Source organism: Necator americanus, chromosome I (assembly GCF_031761385.1).
Source record: "Necator americanus strain Aroian chromosome I, whole genome shotgun sequence".
Classification (NCBI taxonomy): Eukaryota; Metazoa; Nematoda; class Chromadorea; order Rhabditida; family Ancylostomatidae; genus Necator; species Necator americanus.
In genome coordinates, this window is record NC_087371.1 from 12,283,827 (window position 1) to 12,302,145 (window position 18,319).

The 18,319-nt window shown below is 40.3% G+C and overlaps 1 protein-coding gene across 1 annotated transcript; it reads left to right on the top strand.

The window, feature by feature from the left end:
- Window positions 1-5,140: 5,140 nt before the first annotated feature.
- On the top strand, window positions 5,141-5,534 carry RB195_005261 (uncharacterized protein; the record flags this gene model as incomplete). The annotated part of the gene is made up of 2 exons (XM_064177644.1): window positions 5,141-5,357; window positions 5,416-5,534. The coding sequence occupies 2 exons, from the start codon at window positions 5,141-5,143 to the stop codon at window positions 5,532-5,534; spliced, it is 336 nt and encodes a 111-aa protein (XP_064034768.1).
- Window positions 5,535-18,319: the final 12,785 nt, after the last annotated feature.

Here is an 18,319-nt window from a genome sequence, read left to right on the forward strand (position 1 = left end):
AGCCAAGTGTAGACTCCGAGGCGCATCCAAGTAACACACACACACATCACACAGGGCCGCCCTCTCTCTCACTCAGAGCCCATGAATTGATCCGTATTTCGTGGCAACTAACTTTTTTCACCAGCACTCCTTGAGCGCCACTGCTTGTCCGCACTCACCTCAGCCTCGTAGACGTCAGATGAGCTCAGCATTTAGCGTTATTCCGTTCATTTCGTGGAGTCCCACGAAAACAGAAGCTGAGGAGTTAAAGCTCCTCTAGAACTATGAGATCTTTGGAAGATCAGCTCTTTCAACAAGAAAAGAACCAAGACAAGCGATAAAAAATAAAAATAAAAAAGTGCAGCCACACTGAATTGCACTGCACAACTGAACTGGTTATATACATTTGATGTATATTGACCACAGTTCTAGCTATTACTAATCCCATCACAAAAGTAAGTGCTTACAAACTTAAGAACCGCAGAAACCTAACCGGATACAAAGAATAAGACCCTTTGCATCCTTTGGAGAATTTAGCATAATTTCGTTAAATACAGCTTATTTGTTATCTGCGATGTTATTCTGTGTTAATTCCATTAGCCGCAAAACTTCACTGATTCATTTTCTCAAGTATAAGTGGAATTAGAAGTTTTCCAAAAAAATCCTCATTCTTTGAGAAAAATTCAACGGATGACTAAGTCCGATAGTATCTGCCACGAGAAAATCTAGCATATTTGGATCAGTCTGTTTTCAAAACGATCTCATGGATATTCCCCGTGTTGAAATCCTATTTCCCAACTATTTCCTGGAAATCCCACTACTCAACCCGTCACTTTCCCAGAATTCATGCAGAAGCGTTGACCTTCTCAAAATGTATCTTAGACGATTGAAAGCAAAATCTAAGTTTAGTGCAAAGTGATTATTGAAGCGTTCAGAGCAAAAACACAGGGAATTATATCGATCGTGGTCCGACATGACCAGTTCACAGATGGGCGGCGCTTGGCAGTGTTCCAGCAAAACTGGGCGTGTCCAGGTTGTGTGGACTCCTCTGGGACCACGAATTTCGAACAACTCTTCAGCAACGCTAGGAAACCCCTGCAAGCCGCCTAAGTGGATCTGGAAATGAGTCGTTTTGCGGTGCTGTTTGCAGCGGCTGAAATTCGTAATCGTAAGTCATTAATCTAAGAATCATTCCCACTAACGATGCTTCTAATACTCTTCGGTGAACTTGAAGAAAACGCAGAAGAAAACCCGTCGCATCGTGGTGACCGTCGTCGTTCAGTCAGTGCATGTCTAACACACTGTTCATTGATTCGGGCCCGTTGCATTTTCGCTGTATTACTACAGTACAAATGATACAAAGTAATGACTTTTGATGGGCAGTAGTCTGGCCTAATATTGGTTCAAGCCTGAAAGTTCCTCAGAATATGATGAAAACAGAGTACAAAACGAGAGCAAATTCTGAGTTTTGAGGATTCCATTAATTAGATGAAAGCTTCTAAGAAACACAAAGCAAAATAAGTGGAAGCGAGAAGTAAGAAGACGTGAAGTCCGACACAATGATGACGTCGTCGATTACGCCAGGTGAGGGCCAAACGATGACGGGGCGCGAGCCATATAAGAAGCAATGCTGGGTGCGGGGGGCGAAACACACCGAGAAATACCACTCCTCACACACAGACACACAGGGCGAGCGTCGAAAATCGATAAACAAGCCAAACAAAACAATCACGTTGCTGCTACTCATGCTACTTGGACTGGTCCAACTCCTCGGGCTTATGAGCAGTAGCAGGCAGGGCTAAAGTGGACGCGAGAATAGAAGCGGCTGGCGACTGCAAACGTCGAGCCGCATACTAGTGGTAGATCAAAAAATTCTGCGTATCTCGAAAATGCTGGGTTCAGGTGAAGATAGTTAACAAACCTCGAACAACAATGGAGATGTTGTCGCCGCGCCCGTCGACGCCACCGCATCATCGTATCCGTCGTCCAGTCGTCGTCATACGTTAGCATTACATCCATCCCACACCTAGTTCCAATCTGCCCGATCAGCTGCCTCCATATCGACCGATAAATGGCCGGCTGGCTGGGACTGCCCTCGCGCCATCTCTACGACGACCACCGGCGCCTTTCTACAGTTCTTCGGAGAGACGATTGACAGCACCCTGGTTGTAAGAATCAAATGTTTTGTGCTCTTTTAAGGTACGAACGGGCGATTCCTTAATCAAAATGGCTGGAAATGACTTCCTGACAAAACAACGCAACACCAAAATTCTACTAGAGTACATCTGGGATGGTCTTATGTGCACAAAGTCGTCTGAGCCTAATCGTAAGACAACGTTATCTCCAGATATGTTAAATAGTGTTCTAGAGCGTATGCAAGTTTCTCTTTACAAACATTTAATTTAACATTTAAAAAATAAAATGTTATCGAAATAAATATAATAAAATGATAAAAATAAAATGATCGACGGTTTAATAGTTTCTAATGAGCGGCCAATATGATATTTTCAACGTTCTATATTCTTGTGTTGTGAATAGTTTTGTGGATGCAATGTTTTCACACTCGCGCATTTCCTCTTTTTCATTTCATTGCTTCATCTTCGCACCGCTAATTATTTAATTTTTTTCGGCATTTGGAAATTGTAACCTAACCTAATACTTGTGAATTTAGCACCTTATTGCTGAGTTCTAGTAGTGTTACAAAGCAAAAAAAAAAATAAACATGAAATCGTTTTCTCTGTTATTATAGAGGTCCATCACTACGAGATTTGAATTACAAAAACGAAAACAAAAAAGATCAAGTGTCTAATTCAGAATATCAATTTTGGCGAGTAGTCGTGGATGGGAAGAGAAACTGGATGAACCTCTCCCACCCATGATGTTCATCTGACGAATTAATTAAACCATCCCTCTACAATGACCTAACCGCGTCAACACTCTCTAGAACTTTTCCAGTCGGTGATTAAAAAAAATTGAAGAAGGACTTGATGAAGAACCCTAAATTCTACCGCATATCCGGAAAACGCTCAGAAAAGGAGTAGTTATTCTAAGGTTCTCTCCGTCATCTTCTCTACACATAAGCAATGCAGTGGAATGACCTGCAAAATTCCTTATATAAATCTCTAAACTCAAAAATGAGGGGGGGGGGAGGGGGAAATTTAAAAAATGAGGGATGCAATCCTTGTTTTTTCCTTGCTTCTCACTTCGTCTTCGTTTTCTTTTGCTGAAACTTTACCTTTAAAAAATAGCTGGTCATCTTCTAAGGCGCATTTTCTGGTATTTAGAGCATTTACCATGTGTCTACCGAGAGGATATTGTTGCCACAGGCTGGTACTTAGAAGCCTATTATCGGCAATAGTGAGTGTTGTGGGAAGCGAATCCCTCAAACGACCTTTCCTAATAACTCAGAAAACTCGTCCACAATCCGAAAAGACGCGCTGCAACGGTCTCAAAGCCATTGTCATGCAAAAACATGCGTCGCTGAAAATACTGACGAATGGATCAGGAATGGGAAGAGAGAATAACAAACAAGGGGAACCAATAAAGCATACTTTAAACACATAGTTGAATCCCGGAGAATAAGAAAGGCTTTCATGGTACGGCCGAGCTTCGGACACATACGTTACCTATGTCGTCGGATGATCGACTCACCCCCGAGGGGCGAGTAACTCAATCAATACAAGCGCGATCTCCACACACTCTCTCTCGGCCCAGAAAAGGGGGTCAGTGCACGCAGGTTAGCAGCCGCCTGTACGTGTAGTTACACGCGCCGTAGCGTTCTTCATTGCTGCTTCATGACGGAACTCCGGGGATCCATTCGTATCAGCAATATTAGCATCGAACTGCTCTGCAGAACACGTATGAGTTAGTGATCTGAAGACTTCCCGAGAGTGGAGTTCCTTCGGAAACTTGAGATTCGGGAAGCAATAGGATGAACGAGGCTAAAGATCATACAGCTCAAGTTGGGCCTAAAAGAGTCGAAATAAATGCCATATCCATAGAGTGAAACTCCTTCAGTAATCGTACGTTAGTTCCAAAAAATATCAACACTTTTCAAATCTGTTCATAGTAAAAAAAGGAGAACACTGCAGTTTTATCAAAAAAAAAAAAAATAGCTGGAAACCTCGTGCTTAGAAATTTCCACAACTTACATAATATTGCGCGAGCAGATTACAGTTGTGTATATAGTGCATTCCTCCGCTACTCACAGTATTCAAATTCATGACCTCATTCTCTAATCCTTACATTCTATGTCCTACAGGAGTAAATGAATATTTAAACAATAATACATAACTTACAATCTTTTTGACGAAACAGAACAACTGGTTGTATGAGTTTTGTTTCTATTCTTCCAGAAACTTATTTTCTTTATATAAGGCTGATCTGTGACCGACTGTAAAAGCAAGCAGCTTTTTTCCTTTAGCAAAATCTACTCATTCAAACAGTATGACTTCAATGAGTGAAGTTCATAATTACCATTGTAATTTCATCATATAACTAATTATGTACCTGGATCTGATAATACAAGTACACACTTCCATTACCGACTGCCTAGCTGTCGATCAACGACGCAAATTGAAAAAAAAAGAATAAAGAGAAAAAAGATACCAGACCGACAGTGACAGTATCCACTCCCACTCTAGTTCCTAAGTTTCCTGCAGCTAAAAGCAGAAATCGGTCTGAGCGAATCTTAAGGATTCCAACACATGCAACACAAAAGTAAAATTATTCTTTAAGAATAAATTCGAAACAGAATCCTAGGAAGCCTTTTTTAGGATGTTGGGCAATCGATAAGTGGAAATGGTTTTCTGTAGCGTTCAACGACAACTCTAGAAAACGATACTTTCGTTCGGTTGCTCTAGATCGTTGCAGGCTACGCGGCTTATCGCGACTGAAAACGATATCGTTTCGGATCCTTCCGAATTTTTGTTAGTTGTTTTTTTAGTTAGTTGTTAGTTACTAGTTGTTTTTTCCTTGAGTATTCATGTTTTGAAAACAACAATTTGGAAAGAAGAGCAAATATTTCTTGCATTTAAAATAAATATAGAAAAAGTTGGAGGGCTCCATGGATGTGCTTGTAGCACTAGTTGGTCAGAAAATTGTTGGAGATTGCAATTTTCATTCTATTCTGTTATTACCTCGAGTCTCGTTGTTCTTCGAAATGGTCGAGCGGGCGCCAGTAATTCTTCCACTTGTTCAGATTCTGTTATTACCAGCAAAATTCAAACTGACGAAAAAGATCACCAAGTTTACTACTGTAGAATACAAGGCTTTGGTTACAAACATTCAAAATCACCATCTCTGGATGAAATCCACATTCCGTCAATCTCGTGGAAGCTGGCTGATGCTGTTCCAGGATCCACTTGAGGAAAGCTTTAGTTAGTTAAATTATTAGCATAAGAATGATATAAAGTTGGCTGAAAAATACGTATTCAGGAAGGAGAAGTTACTCTAGGTTTATGGCTTTATATGGCTACTGCCATGCAGTTCCACCGAAAATCCCAACGAACAGGTCCTATAACGATTTTCTCCGAATTAATGGAAATAGGAAATAACTCATTGTTAACTTGAAATATTCTACGCTGGTGAATCATATAACTGCCTATATTCACATGAGAACTGCGAATAAATTCATTTATGGGAACGCTAGCTTACCAGGTGACACCGGAAGAGGTGAGAAACTAAAAGATTTTCTCACTTTTCCGAAAAAAAGTTCCAAGGGCAAAAAAATGTTTCGAGTAGTCGATTACTCGACATTGCTCCATTCATTCTGGTTCGCTACGACTGGGACCGTATTGCAGCGCAGTCAACTACTCCATAACTGTGTCAAGCATGTAAAACTTGTGAACGCACAAGCTCCGCCCACACATGCCACCTTTATAGGATGATTTAACTTCGCAACCAAGCACGGGCGATGAAAACGGAGTAAAGAAATTATCCAAACGCGGCTGAAACCTGATCTCCATCACATCCTACCATTCTCTTCCTTTGATGTACACAAATGGACGACTACTATAACAGCTTTCGGCTCAATATCCGTCTCAGGTTGCTCGAAGAAGGGAAAAACAAGCGCGCTTTGTGCGAAAGGCAGAAAAGAATGGAATTAGTGACGGATCAAATCCTAACAATGGAGCTGTTTCGCACCACTGTATAGGTAGCGTACTTAGCTGAAAAGGGGCCGTAAGTTGCCTGATTACGGAATCGATTATGAAGAAAATTTTGATATGATTTTGAGGAAATCCATACAGAAACTAGCGAGAAATCTAGGGCGAAATCGATTGGCCTGATAACGGAAAGAAATCATAGATATTTTATTTCAGAAAAATACTTTACCTCTTCTGCCTATCTACTTCTGGAGCTAGAGATTGAAACACTCGAAAAGAGGAGATGTGCTGGGACGCCTAAAGAATAAAAGAACCTTCTTCTGAACCTCCTCAGTGCCTAAATGAAACAAAAAAAGCCCTCTCGAAAAAAGCAATAAAAGAACATGAAAATCGACAAAAATAATCCAGAACATGGAAATTTAGAAAGTTTCAGAGGAGTTCGGAGCCGTAACGGTGTGGACGCATGCAAACTGTATTGAAAGTTACTACAAACAAGGAACTCTTCCGGAAAAGTAAAGTGAAAAACTTCTTAAGAAAAAGTTGAGGTTAACTCAAAAAGGGATAAAAGCCAAAGAGTATAGGACAATAAAATGAAGAAGCCATGAGAGGAATTTCAACAAGAGAGAAGAGAAACCACAGAAAACATACCAATTCCAGTTCTCAGATATAAAACACTCAAGAATACATAATTAAGAAGTCTTGTTATCCACAAAGCGTACTAGTCTAAGCACAGTAATTGAGAATCGTTAGAAATCTAGGATTCAGTACGTATTAGAAGAAATGCTGGAAAACATCCACGTTATGATAGAGAAAAGATGGTCGGTTGTCGTGCGCGAGATGGGTAATACCGAGTGAATCAAACAGGAAAAGTTGGACAGCAGTGAATAAATACTATTTCTACAAAAGGTGTTCATCGATGAGAAGTAAAAAAATTTGATATTTTCACCACCTAAGAACAAATCGATATCTCCATTAGGCTCTTGCCACAAACATTCATAGACAATTCCCAGAGTCGTAAACTATTCAAATAAAGTAAAAGTAGAGAGTAATTCAAAAATTTCGAAAGACTGTCAATTCAATACCTCTGTTTCATCACGCTTGCATCAAAAACCATTTTCTAGATCTCCAAATCCCTCAAGTGAAAGGAAATTAGAAAATATTCAAAGTCTTCAAACGACCGTCAGTCAATCCCTGTATTTCAAATTAAAATTTACGGCTCAACCTTTCTGCGAAACTTGCTTGTTAGTTACCTAGAAACACAGAATTTGCATGTTCTAGGATTTTTTGAGAATCTTTATTTGAAACGAACTTCCAGCTCATTCCGAATAAAGATAAGAGCAGAAGAACATTTCAAGACGTGACCAGTCTAGCATTTTCTCAACGTATTTAAACCAGAAGTAAATTGGGCTTATCAGAAACAACTACTTCTGCACTTATGATGTAGCTCACCCAGTTTCACGATAGATAGTTTTTCTTTAAATAGATGCGAAAGAGGAAAAAAGTCAGTCCCTGGAGGACAACAGTCACGTCTCCTCATTTGCTCTCATCAAGTAAATGAGCCGCGGTTCCGGAACCTATCATCCGTTAAAGTCAGGAAAATCGATGATGCGCACATTAGGATGCCATCTGGCTGACGAATCTTCTCTTTGAGAAGATTGAAATGACGGTAGTTTTAAGTTTGACAATGTTTACCAAACATTTATAAAAACACTGGAAGATTTGAGAGAAAGTGCCGAAAACTAAAAAATATTCCTAGAGAAACAAAAAGATACTATAGAGGTGCGCGTAGATCACAGCTCTAAAGGCATCACCCCACGAATCTGAGGTAGTGCAGATTTCAGGTGGAGTATCCGTATACGGGATAGTAAATTATTGAGAGAAGGGTGATTCCGTTCATTTCTTCCTAATTCCCGTAAAAAACGGCCGGCAAGATGCGGCGCGCGCACAAGGCTGGCGCGCTCCAATCGGACTCATTGTAGATAATAGTGCGCCGGAACGCTCGAAGCCGTATCTTCCGGGCAATTAGGAAGAAATGGACGGAATCACCCCTCTCTCAATAATTTAGGATCCCGTATACGAAAACTCCACCTGTAATCCGTACCACCCCAGATTCGTGGAGTAATGCCTTTAAAGGCATCAGCCCACGAACAGATTATGGGGAGGAGGGTGATTCCGTTAATTTCCCCGTATCGGTGTAAACGGACGATCCCGGAACGCTGTTTCTTACAACGGTTTCTGTTGCAATGCGCAACCTTTGCGCCCGCCTTGTCCTGCTATTCGTCCGAATGAGTTTTCGACGAATCGCAGATGGGGCGCAAACATTGCGAATTGCAACAGAAGCAATCCTAAGAAACACCATTCCGGGGTCATTCGTTTCCCCACAATCTACGACCCCGTTCAAGCATAACCCACCTGAACCCTGTACCACCCCAGATTCGTGGGGTGATGCCTTTAAAAACAAATTCGGACGACGAGAGAAAAACAGAAAACTACTATGTGTCTGTACTACCTAAAAATCAAAGGCGAGAAGGCAAAAGAGAGATAATTTCAATGTTATGTGAATGAGCCTACGACTAAATTTACATAGCACATAACACAAGCAGAGAAAGTGGATTCAAACCTAGAGGAAGGAAAGGATGACATTGGATCTGTGTACCGATTTCAAAAATTTGAAAAAATATGCAGCAAGATAAGAAAGAGAAACAGACATTCTCATTTCAGAGGACTACGCAACTAGTTTACGAACCATTTTTGAGGCTAGAAAATCTGAAGGATTCTTCTCCTATTCTATTTACACTTTTTTCCTTTTTTTGTATTGGTCCATTTAATGGATCAGTCAATAAAAAAAGAGAAATTAGACTTCAGCAACTTCCACATTGCAAATCCTTCTGTTGACTCTATTCACTTTCCATTCTGAAACAGTATTCGTTCGACCATTTCTGTTTCGGAGGGATGAGAGAAAGAAAGAAAACCACTAAAGATAAGTTTTTTTAGCTCCCAATCTCATAGTGCGACTAAGACCTCTACTGAACAATTCAAAATGGCATAAGACCTTCAAGAAACAAACAGAACTGGTATAGAAACAAGAAGGATCAAAATACAGCGATAAAATAACTAGTGAAAGGCTGCGACACCCCAGCACGAACCTTCCCCCTGCAACACTGCTTCTAGCAGCAGGAACACGTCATCTGCTGTCGTTCCCAATGAAATACACTACGCACACCTCATTTCACTATATTTCCGAAGAAAACAGAGAAATAGAAGAATTACGGAGAATTTCTCCGCAGTCACGTATTCCACACGAGCACAGAGATCGTTCACGGCTGGCAGCGCGCCAACGCTCCACCCACAGCGAGGTGAACTTTCAGAGCAGAGATCGTTGTTAGTGTCGGAGTGCACGGATGACGTCGTGATGGTCAGAGTGTTAATCTATAGTTGTTCCTCACAGAATTCTTTTATCTCCTTAACTAGGGAGATTTCGTAACGGTAGGAAAAAGCCCAAACTGAGGAGAGTACAATCTAAACATCATTAACCTCTGAATTGTCATTTTTGAGGAGAAAAACATTTCAATGCTTTGTATGACCGAGCACTTCCTGAAAATTGTTATTCAAGTTAGTCGCTGTCTTTCATGGAGTGAATGGTACAGCGGGGCGGGTGCGGGGAGGAGATGAGATGAAAAACTGGCAAACATCAGTCCAATCAATGCCCTACTCTACCAGCAACGAGGTCTTCGTTCGTCTGTTGCACACATATCTCACCTTTGCAAGTCACAAGCCTCGGCTAAGGACACGTAGTGCACTTCAGTCGCTAACTCTTGAACAGCTTCGGGGGATTTTCAGCATCTTCTATGTTCTGTGGAGATATAAACTCCGTCGAAACACATTGGGACAACACCGCGAGGGGTTGTAACATCCTGGTGAAACTGGTGAACTTCAGAAATCAAGAAACAGTAAGAATCCACCAACTGTTCCTTTTCATTGGGATATTTCCGTACGGCACCGAAAAATCAGAACATCTTTGAGAAAGACCGAACTTGGGAAACGAGAGACATAATCAACAAAAAAAGCCCAAAAAACGTTCTCAAATCTGCTAATGCTATAATCTGCTATGCTATATAATATTAAAATCGACCATTAGAAATTGCACATTCATCTTTTATGAGAGGGAATCAATCAATAAATAATTAATTAATTAAGCAATACTACTATAGAACTTTTTTAATAAATAGAAGATAAAAAATAGATGAAACATTAACTCCATTGTTAAGAATGGCTTGTACTGAAACAAATCAATTGTTTTCTTTAGTAAAATTTCTCTAACATCACAAAAGTCAAGTAAGAGCTCAATGAAGTTAAATTCCCAAAAAAACGCTCTTCCATATGTTCTCTAATCCGACAAAGCAATAGATTTTTGGCAGTTGTCCAAACAAAAAGCTATTTCAGAGCTGTTTGACGCTGAACCATCGCAACAATTTCAAAAAAGATTACAAGGTGCCAAGTTACAGGGTTCTGACAGTTCAAACACTTGATAAATACTTAATGCAGTGACCGCACAGGAAATTCATGCAAGCTCATGAAGGAGAATGGATGAAGTTTGTATATGAAGTCCTCATGAAAATTTCAAAAACTAAAAATACAGCTCAGTCTGAATGGCAATCTCAGGATTTGACCTACAGTAGGGCATACCGTAGCCCCCATATAGAGCAGTTTCGTCTATTCAGTTTGGAATATATAGTCAAATATTTGAGGCGTGCTGGAGAACAAGATAGCACCCGTTGTCCAGTAATGAAATACACAGAACATTTACAATTACAACTACAATAACATAGAGTTACACCTACAGTACACTATAATACCAATTAATCCACAGCAAGCTACAGTATACATATGTCTACAGTAATCCCAATGTTATTTGGAAACGCTACGTGGAATATCCGCGTGGCATAGAAATTTGTGTTTTTTGAAGGAGAAACTGTGTGACTGCGATTAAGTGCACGCAACGCACCAAGAGGAGGACGAGTTTATACGAACACCAACTACTAATGACGTAGAATATCAAACAAAACTTGTAAGAAACTATTCACGGTACAGTAATCACCCAATGAGCAAGCAAAGGATTGGAAGAGCGTTGAAAAAAGCAAACATGGTTGACTGAGTCAAAAGTCCAAAATAGTCGATTCATGGAACGAATGAACCAGTTGTTCGCTAAAGTTGTTGACGTCGAAAGCAGCGATATGGGGAACATTTGGCACAGTTCCAAGGTAGTGATCAGAGTTCTGTGGAGAAAAAGTAAGGATCTAAAGAGATGTCTTGCTTTTGGAACAGATTTTTTTATCTACAACTAGAGGAAGGGAATTTAGAGTTCATGGAGACCATCTGATCACTGAACTGTAGACGAATAGAGCATGGTGAACCAACGACAATGGTAAAGCCTCAGATTCTTTGGGGGAACGTAACAGATGTCGGATAAAAGGGCCATGGCCGGAAGGACGACGTTCCGGCTAAGTAGTCTGGATTGCCGACACGGTTGTGGACCGAGGAGGCTGACACTGGTGCACACACTATGAAGGGGCAACAGACACACACCGAATTATCGATCACATTGCTGTCTCTCTTCGCTTCGCCGTGCTGCTGCAGCCGGCCCTAGTGCCTCTCTTGTGCGGGTGTGTGTGCGTGTGTGTTGGCTGGCTGGAGAAGAATTTGTATGATTATCGCCGGCCGCTCGGCCTCGGTCGCGCTTGGCCAGCCGCCAACTCACTACAGCCACACCGAAACCACCTAGTGTGACGGCTCGTACAACTCGTCGTCACCTGCTCGACACGCCGGTATCAGTCTCGATCACGTCACGACAACGCAGCGACCGTTCGCTGACGTCATCGAGGATGTTGTGAAAAATCGCGCCAGTCACCTGAAAAACAACTCGACTGCATCTGTTTTCTTCTTTAAAACCTCACTGAACGGAATGTTTGCGACTCATTCTGAAGAAAATGGAAGCGCAACAAAGGAGTGAATTTTCTTAGAAGAACAAGGATAAATGCACTTTGATGATAATGATAACCAGCGTACCTAAATGCTCATGAATTGGAGTCGAATGTCAGAAATTTGCAGCATAAATTCAAATAAAATAAGGTTCAGCCTTTTCCAGAGCATTCTCGGAAAATTTCCGAAATCAACGAGTCAAAGTTACATTACAGCTACGTTGCAAAGAAATCGATACATGTAGAATAATGCACTAGCTTTACTGCACGTCAACAGAGGCAAAATATAAATCTACTGGGGAAAAAAAGAAGATCTTATATGATTTAATAAATTGACAACAAAAAATCAATCAGGAAGTATGAAATTCATTTGTCTTCCAAATCCACCAATTTTTGAAGACTCACGCTGCGCTGGTTACGTAAAAGCTAAAAAAGTGAACGATGCTCCAAACTCCTCAAAAAGTTTTTTAAACCCTACTCTCCACTTGTATGATGGAGAATCCGCGGAGGAACGATTAAGTCTACCGTACTGATCGAATTCGGCCAATACTCATTCGTTTACTCGCTGATTCATTCATTCTCTTATTAAAAACGGTGTCTCTTGTGAAAAAGGAGAGGCGACCAATAAAAATCGCGGGACCAATTAGTTTTCCCTCTTTTCTTTTGCGAGTCCCCATCCAAGATTCACACTGGTTCATAAGCGTGGAATCATTTCCAAGACACAGCTACAACAAAGCTACAAAAAGCTTACCTTCTGGACTCGGCTGTCGCAGTACGTGCGACATTGAAAATATGTACTTTGAATCAATTAGCGCGACACGCTTGTCTAGCTTATTTCAGTGCTTCCAGATAAAAAATGAAATCCGTTCGTTCCAGCGGTTTTCCGCGTTGAACTTTTACCTTCTTAGTTTTTTTTTAACTTCACATATTGCGAAGAGAAAGAAAAAGAGAGCATGTCGTATGTTCAAGCAGACAAGGAAATAGAGAACGACGTGAGACTAGCGAGTTTTGTGATACTTGTACTGGGAAGCTTCAAAAGCATTCGGGTGACTAGTTCCAAAAATACAATACTTTGAGAACTTCCAAAATAAAAACAACTCTTTTTGTTGCTATGTTATAAACTAAAATTAGCTAGTAATGGTGTTTACAACAAAAAAAATAGCATTGCAATAACTGTAATTTTTGCTTTGTAAAATTCGTGATTTAGAATTGGGATGGGACTTATAAAGAAAAAGTGCCGGAGTTGTTTGTGCTCCATGTGCATGACGCAAAGGTCTAATCTCACAGTTAAAATGTATAATTCTATCAGATCTTTTGGAAACAAATCCAATAATCATAAAATTGACCTAGATTTGCGGAACTGCCAAGCATTTCTTAAGCAAGCTGCAACCATAATCAGAATACCTTGTGATTTAGCACCATATGCTTTCACTTCATAATAAATAAATGAGTTAAACAATAATAAATAAGTTAAATAGTTAAAAAATATAATTTAACAAGATGCAAAACAAGCCGCTCGTTCCTCATTTTTCGCTTCTTCGATTCCGATAATTCAAACTCTATCAACTCTAAAAAAAGACCTAACTATGGTTTCTAAAGAAAATAAGGGACGATCAAGCTAGGATCCATCCAGATGTACAATAATTAACCATACAAAAATGGAAAAAAAAATGGAAAAATGGATTGAAAAAAAGGATGTTACAACGATAATCAACACCACAAATAACTCCGCACGATAAAGTTTAAGGGGATTACGAGAAGAAAAGTGTTTACCCACGGTAATGGTACAGTAAGATATGAATTACGCAACTAGGCAAGATGTTATATTTGTTAGCAGACTTTTCAAAGAGCACAGGAACCAAAGAAACGCATTAGTCTGAACTCACCAAGAATAGTTTTTCAATTATAAAATGAGGACTGGTGCTGAACAGGCTTACTTCTCAGAATTCCAGGAAAAATCCCGTAATATGGAGAGTATTAGTGAGGCTAAATCCGGCTGTGATAGTATTTCTTTGAGAAAGATAATGTTGCGCAGCATTTCAAGAAAAGGCCTCTTATAAAATTAAGGGATACGCTTCTGAACTACTAACAGATCACGAAAGATTTTAAAAAATCGCCTTTTTCCTCACAGTAATAGCATCACGTGCCCCCACAGGAACTTACATCTTATATTAGCTATGCATATGCGTTACATTACTATCCAAACAACAATATTTCTGCATAATGTGAGAATATTTTCTGCTTCTGCAGCAAAGACACTTCGCTAGCACTTCGGGACTCGATTATGGAATTTTCTTACAATAAAAATGTACATAATTATGGCATAAAATGTAATTCTTAATACATAATTAATGTCTGACGTTATTTAAGTGTGATCATACAGATGCTGCTTTCAAAAATTTCATTTGGACCATTCTTAAGGATTCTGTCCGTCTCTAACGGATCAAATAATCCATCGAAAACTGGTTTAACGAACAAATTAAGTTCTTCACAGGCCAGTCGACGATCTTATGCTTGTTGCCCTAGAAAGTTCCTAAAATCAAAAAAAATCATGTTAAAACGGAAAATGAAGTGCCTCAATCTACACGACAGAGCCAAATAATACAAAATCAGCGTTAGACCCTTAGTCCGTAGATAACAATCGTATCCTCTCGCTTCTTTCTCAAAAATCTAGCCGGTCCTATCGCGCGAGAGGCCTGGAAACAAAAGAATAGCAGCATTGCTGCAGACGACATGAATACCTGAGGTGCAAACGTTTGAAAAAAATTTAAAACGGAAGATGAGTGCTCAACTACCCAAGAGATTTCTGCGATCGTAAACTTGAATACGCTTCTCTCTTTTACAAGCAAAGAACTTTCCACTTTCTCTTGATGTTTTTTTTTTAAATGTGAGTCAACATGAATGTCATTTCTTCATCACGTCAACTCCAGAATTCTACGAAGAAATAATGCTATTCCTAAACTTTTTTTATTCCACCAAACTAGTACTTCTCAAACTAGCAGTGTGGTTTGCGATCGACTGCAATAAACACAATACCGCGCCTAACCTGTAGCCACAAAAAAGGGAAATGCAGAAAACTGCCAAAATCCTTGGAAGTGGGGCCAAATGGTTCTCTTGAAAACATTGATTAAAAGCAGTTGGAACCGAAATTTGAACTAAAGTGATCTGAGCTCAAAACTTATACCTGGGCACTTGTCCTAAAGAACGGGCAAGTTTCGCTAGCCAAGTACGTATAAATATTTAGCTCAGATACGCGGAGAAAACCCGAGACTGACCATTAATGGGTTCGGACTGGTGAGGCAGTTGGATCTAGACATGTAATAATTACACGGCAGACCGGCATAATCGACTTGCTGGTAACAATTGCTCAGCCTTGACGAGCCCCATACAATAGGATAGCCATTCTTCCTTCCATAAATAGGTTCGCTATATAAATGAATTGGCTGAACATCAAGATGAATGCCAAGAAAACCTATTGCTGTGTACGATCTCTAGAAAACGTGTTCCGATTAGTAATCGGAAATGAGGATTGAGCAACGCTAGTAACCATTAGATAACAATGATTGATGTTAATGTACGAAAAATACGCATGGCTGAAAACAGGAAGCCTTTAGCAGTCTGCAAAGTGTACGTCTAGAATTGCAACTTTTCTAGGTTCAAATATGGCTGACATTGAATATGTTCAGAAGGGTGAGCGCGACGCGACTCCCACAACGAGAGCCATTTCTCTGCTCGATACGCGGTCCCAATTCTAGCCCTAGTCAATCAAGGACACATATCGCACATCCGATTGAAAACATTTGGCACAGACTATAAACTGAGACTTTCAGATGCAGCTGTGTGCGCAGGAGAAATTCAGCATTGCAATACATTCCTTAATGAAGTGAAGTAAGCTCAAGCATGGAAAAATGTATATCTGATCACACTGCTCAATGATATTTTGTTAGTTAGGTGAGCAACTTTAGCAACTGTCTGTTCGACTAAACCAGTGGTTTTCAGGGATCTGCACAAATCACACCGCCGTGCCACTCCACTCCGACGTTTCTCTTCTTTCTCGACACGTTTCTACCACGACATGAAGGGAGCATGGCACTTAGAACTATCTACCATCGGGTAGACGCCTTCGCATAAATGATAACTTCGCCTCCGTAAAAATTATAGATTATACGCAAGAAGTGCTCCTACAGTGGATCAGCGTTTAATACAGACACCTTCATTACTTGGAATTCTTTAAACGGAACCTTACGCAACAAAATTTTTCAAATAAGAATCCAAAATTTCAGAGGTCAATCATATTTTGCAAAATTCTTTACCTACGCTGACATCGGCTGGCGTTCATTTTCGTCGATCTAAAAAGCACCCCGGTCATTGCAATATCTATCATTTCGTCAAAAATATGAGGGTAAAAACGAGAACTACTGTAATTCTCATTTGAAAACGCAATTTTGATCCGAACTATTCGAATTTATAGCTAACCGCATTTTCTAGTTTTTTTTTCTCAAGAGAAAGACCTCTTCAACTGCCTCTTTGCGCAAAAAAGGCACGGCATTGTTTCCATTTGAAAGTTTAGCTCACTATTTCAGCCTACATACTTCGCTACATAGAGCATGCAATGTGAACCGAATGCATTTCAAAGAGAATAGACATAGGACTGTGAGTTCCCACCTGCAAAAAAACTCAACAACCAGAACATTTCACCACTCATGGAAAAAAATTCAACTAAAAAATAGGGAAATATTCAATTGCGTCTCTCTTATATTTACGCAGTGCATTTGTAAAACGTATCGCTCCAGTGCTCTTTTCGACATTAAGCCTATACATAGCAGAATAGTTAGTAGCGATAGATAAACCACACTAACATGAACCCTTCCAAGATGGCCACCTCTGGGTCTATGACCTTCTGCTCCAGGAGGGCAATTAAAGGCATCACCCCACGAATTTGGGGTGGTACGGATTTCTAGTGGGATATTCGTATACGGGATCGTAGATTATTGAGAGAAGAGTGATTCCGTCTATTTCTTCTTAATTGCCGTAGAAAACTGCCCGAAAGATACGGCTTCGAGCGTTCCGGCGCACTATTTTCTACAACGAATTCGATTGGAGCGCGCCAGCCCTGTGCATGGGCCGCTTCTTCCGGGCCGTTTTTTACGGCAGTTAGGAAAAAATGGACGGAATCACCCCTCTCTCCATAATCTACGACCCTGTATACGAATACTCCACCTGAAATCCGTACCACCTCAGATTCGTGGGGTGATGCCTTTAAGCTGGTTCTCAACACCATAGCAACGGTGGGGGTTCTTGTCCTCAAACTTCATGAATAAAGCAAAAGACAACATTTATTGTATTTTCGTTTTCTCGGCCTTTTTCAGTTCTGAAATGTTTGACTTAGTGATTATTGCATAACTTAGAATAGAAGCCCAATTTTTGTAATAACAGAGTTACTGTGCTGTAGAAGAGATTGCTCCAAAAGCTGCAAAGAGTGGATCAGATATGAGCTCCGTTACGAGATGATGTTTATGCTCTTGGATCCAATTCCATAATGATTCAAAATAAAAGCAAGAGAAAAGGAGGATTAAAGGAAAAGAATTGTATTTACTTAATTAACACAGCTCATCCGTTCCCAGAACTATTGTGCTGCCTACATAGTTCTTCTGGACAAGACCTATCGCCAGATTAGACTAATCTAGATGAAATCCCTTAGTCCTTGCGCAAACAGTGCGCTGTTTATCTTGTTTTGAAGGATCAAACATAAGTAGTCAGCTCAGTGAGCCGATAGATTTATAATGAAAATCCCACTCTGGTGAAAAGCTGAATTGAATGAGCAAGAGGATCAAATGAGGACAAAGGGGAGGTTTGCGGGGAAGCGAGTAGCCATCTATGGAGAGCTTAGCGTTCCGTTTTCATCAGCTCCTTAGAGCCTGTCTAGGCGACCGACAACGCTGTGATTACTGGCGAAGTCTGAACTGGTCTGAGGTTTATGAACACACGTGAAGCCTCTACGATGACCTGGGCGCGTCAGCGAATCAAGTAGTAGTTTTATTCTCCAGAAAGGCGTAGTACAAATCTATATGTCTCAGTGGACTGAAAGGTTCAGTTCACCTACGGCGGATTCGAGCCATCAACAGTGCAGCCGCAGCTGAACCTCTTACCGACTGTAATATACAAACCCTTATTGGCATTAGCTTTAAAAAAAATAGTGGAAATGTAGCTAACCAGGCCACAAAAAACATACATATTGTTAAGAAAAGGCAGAAAATA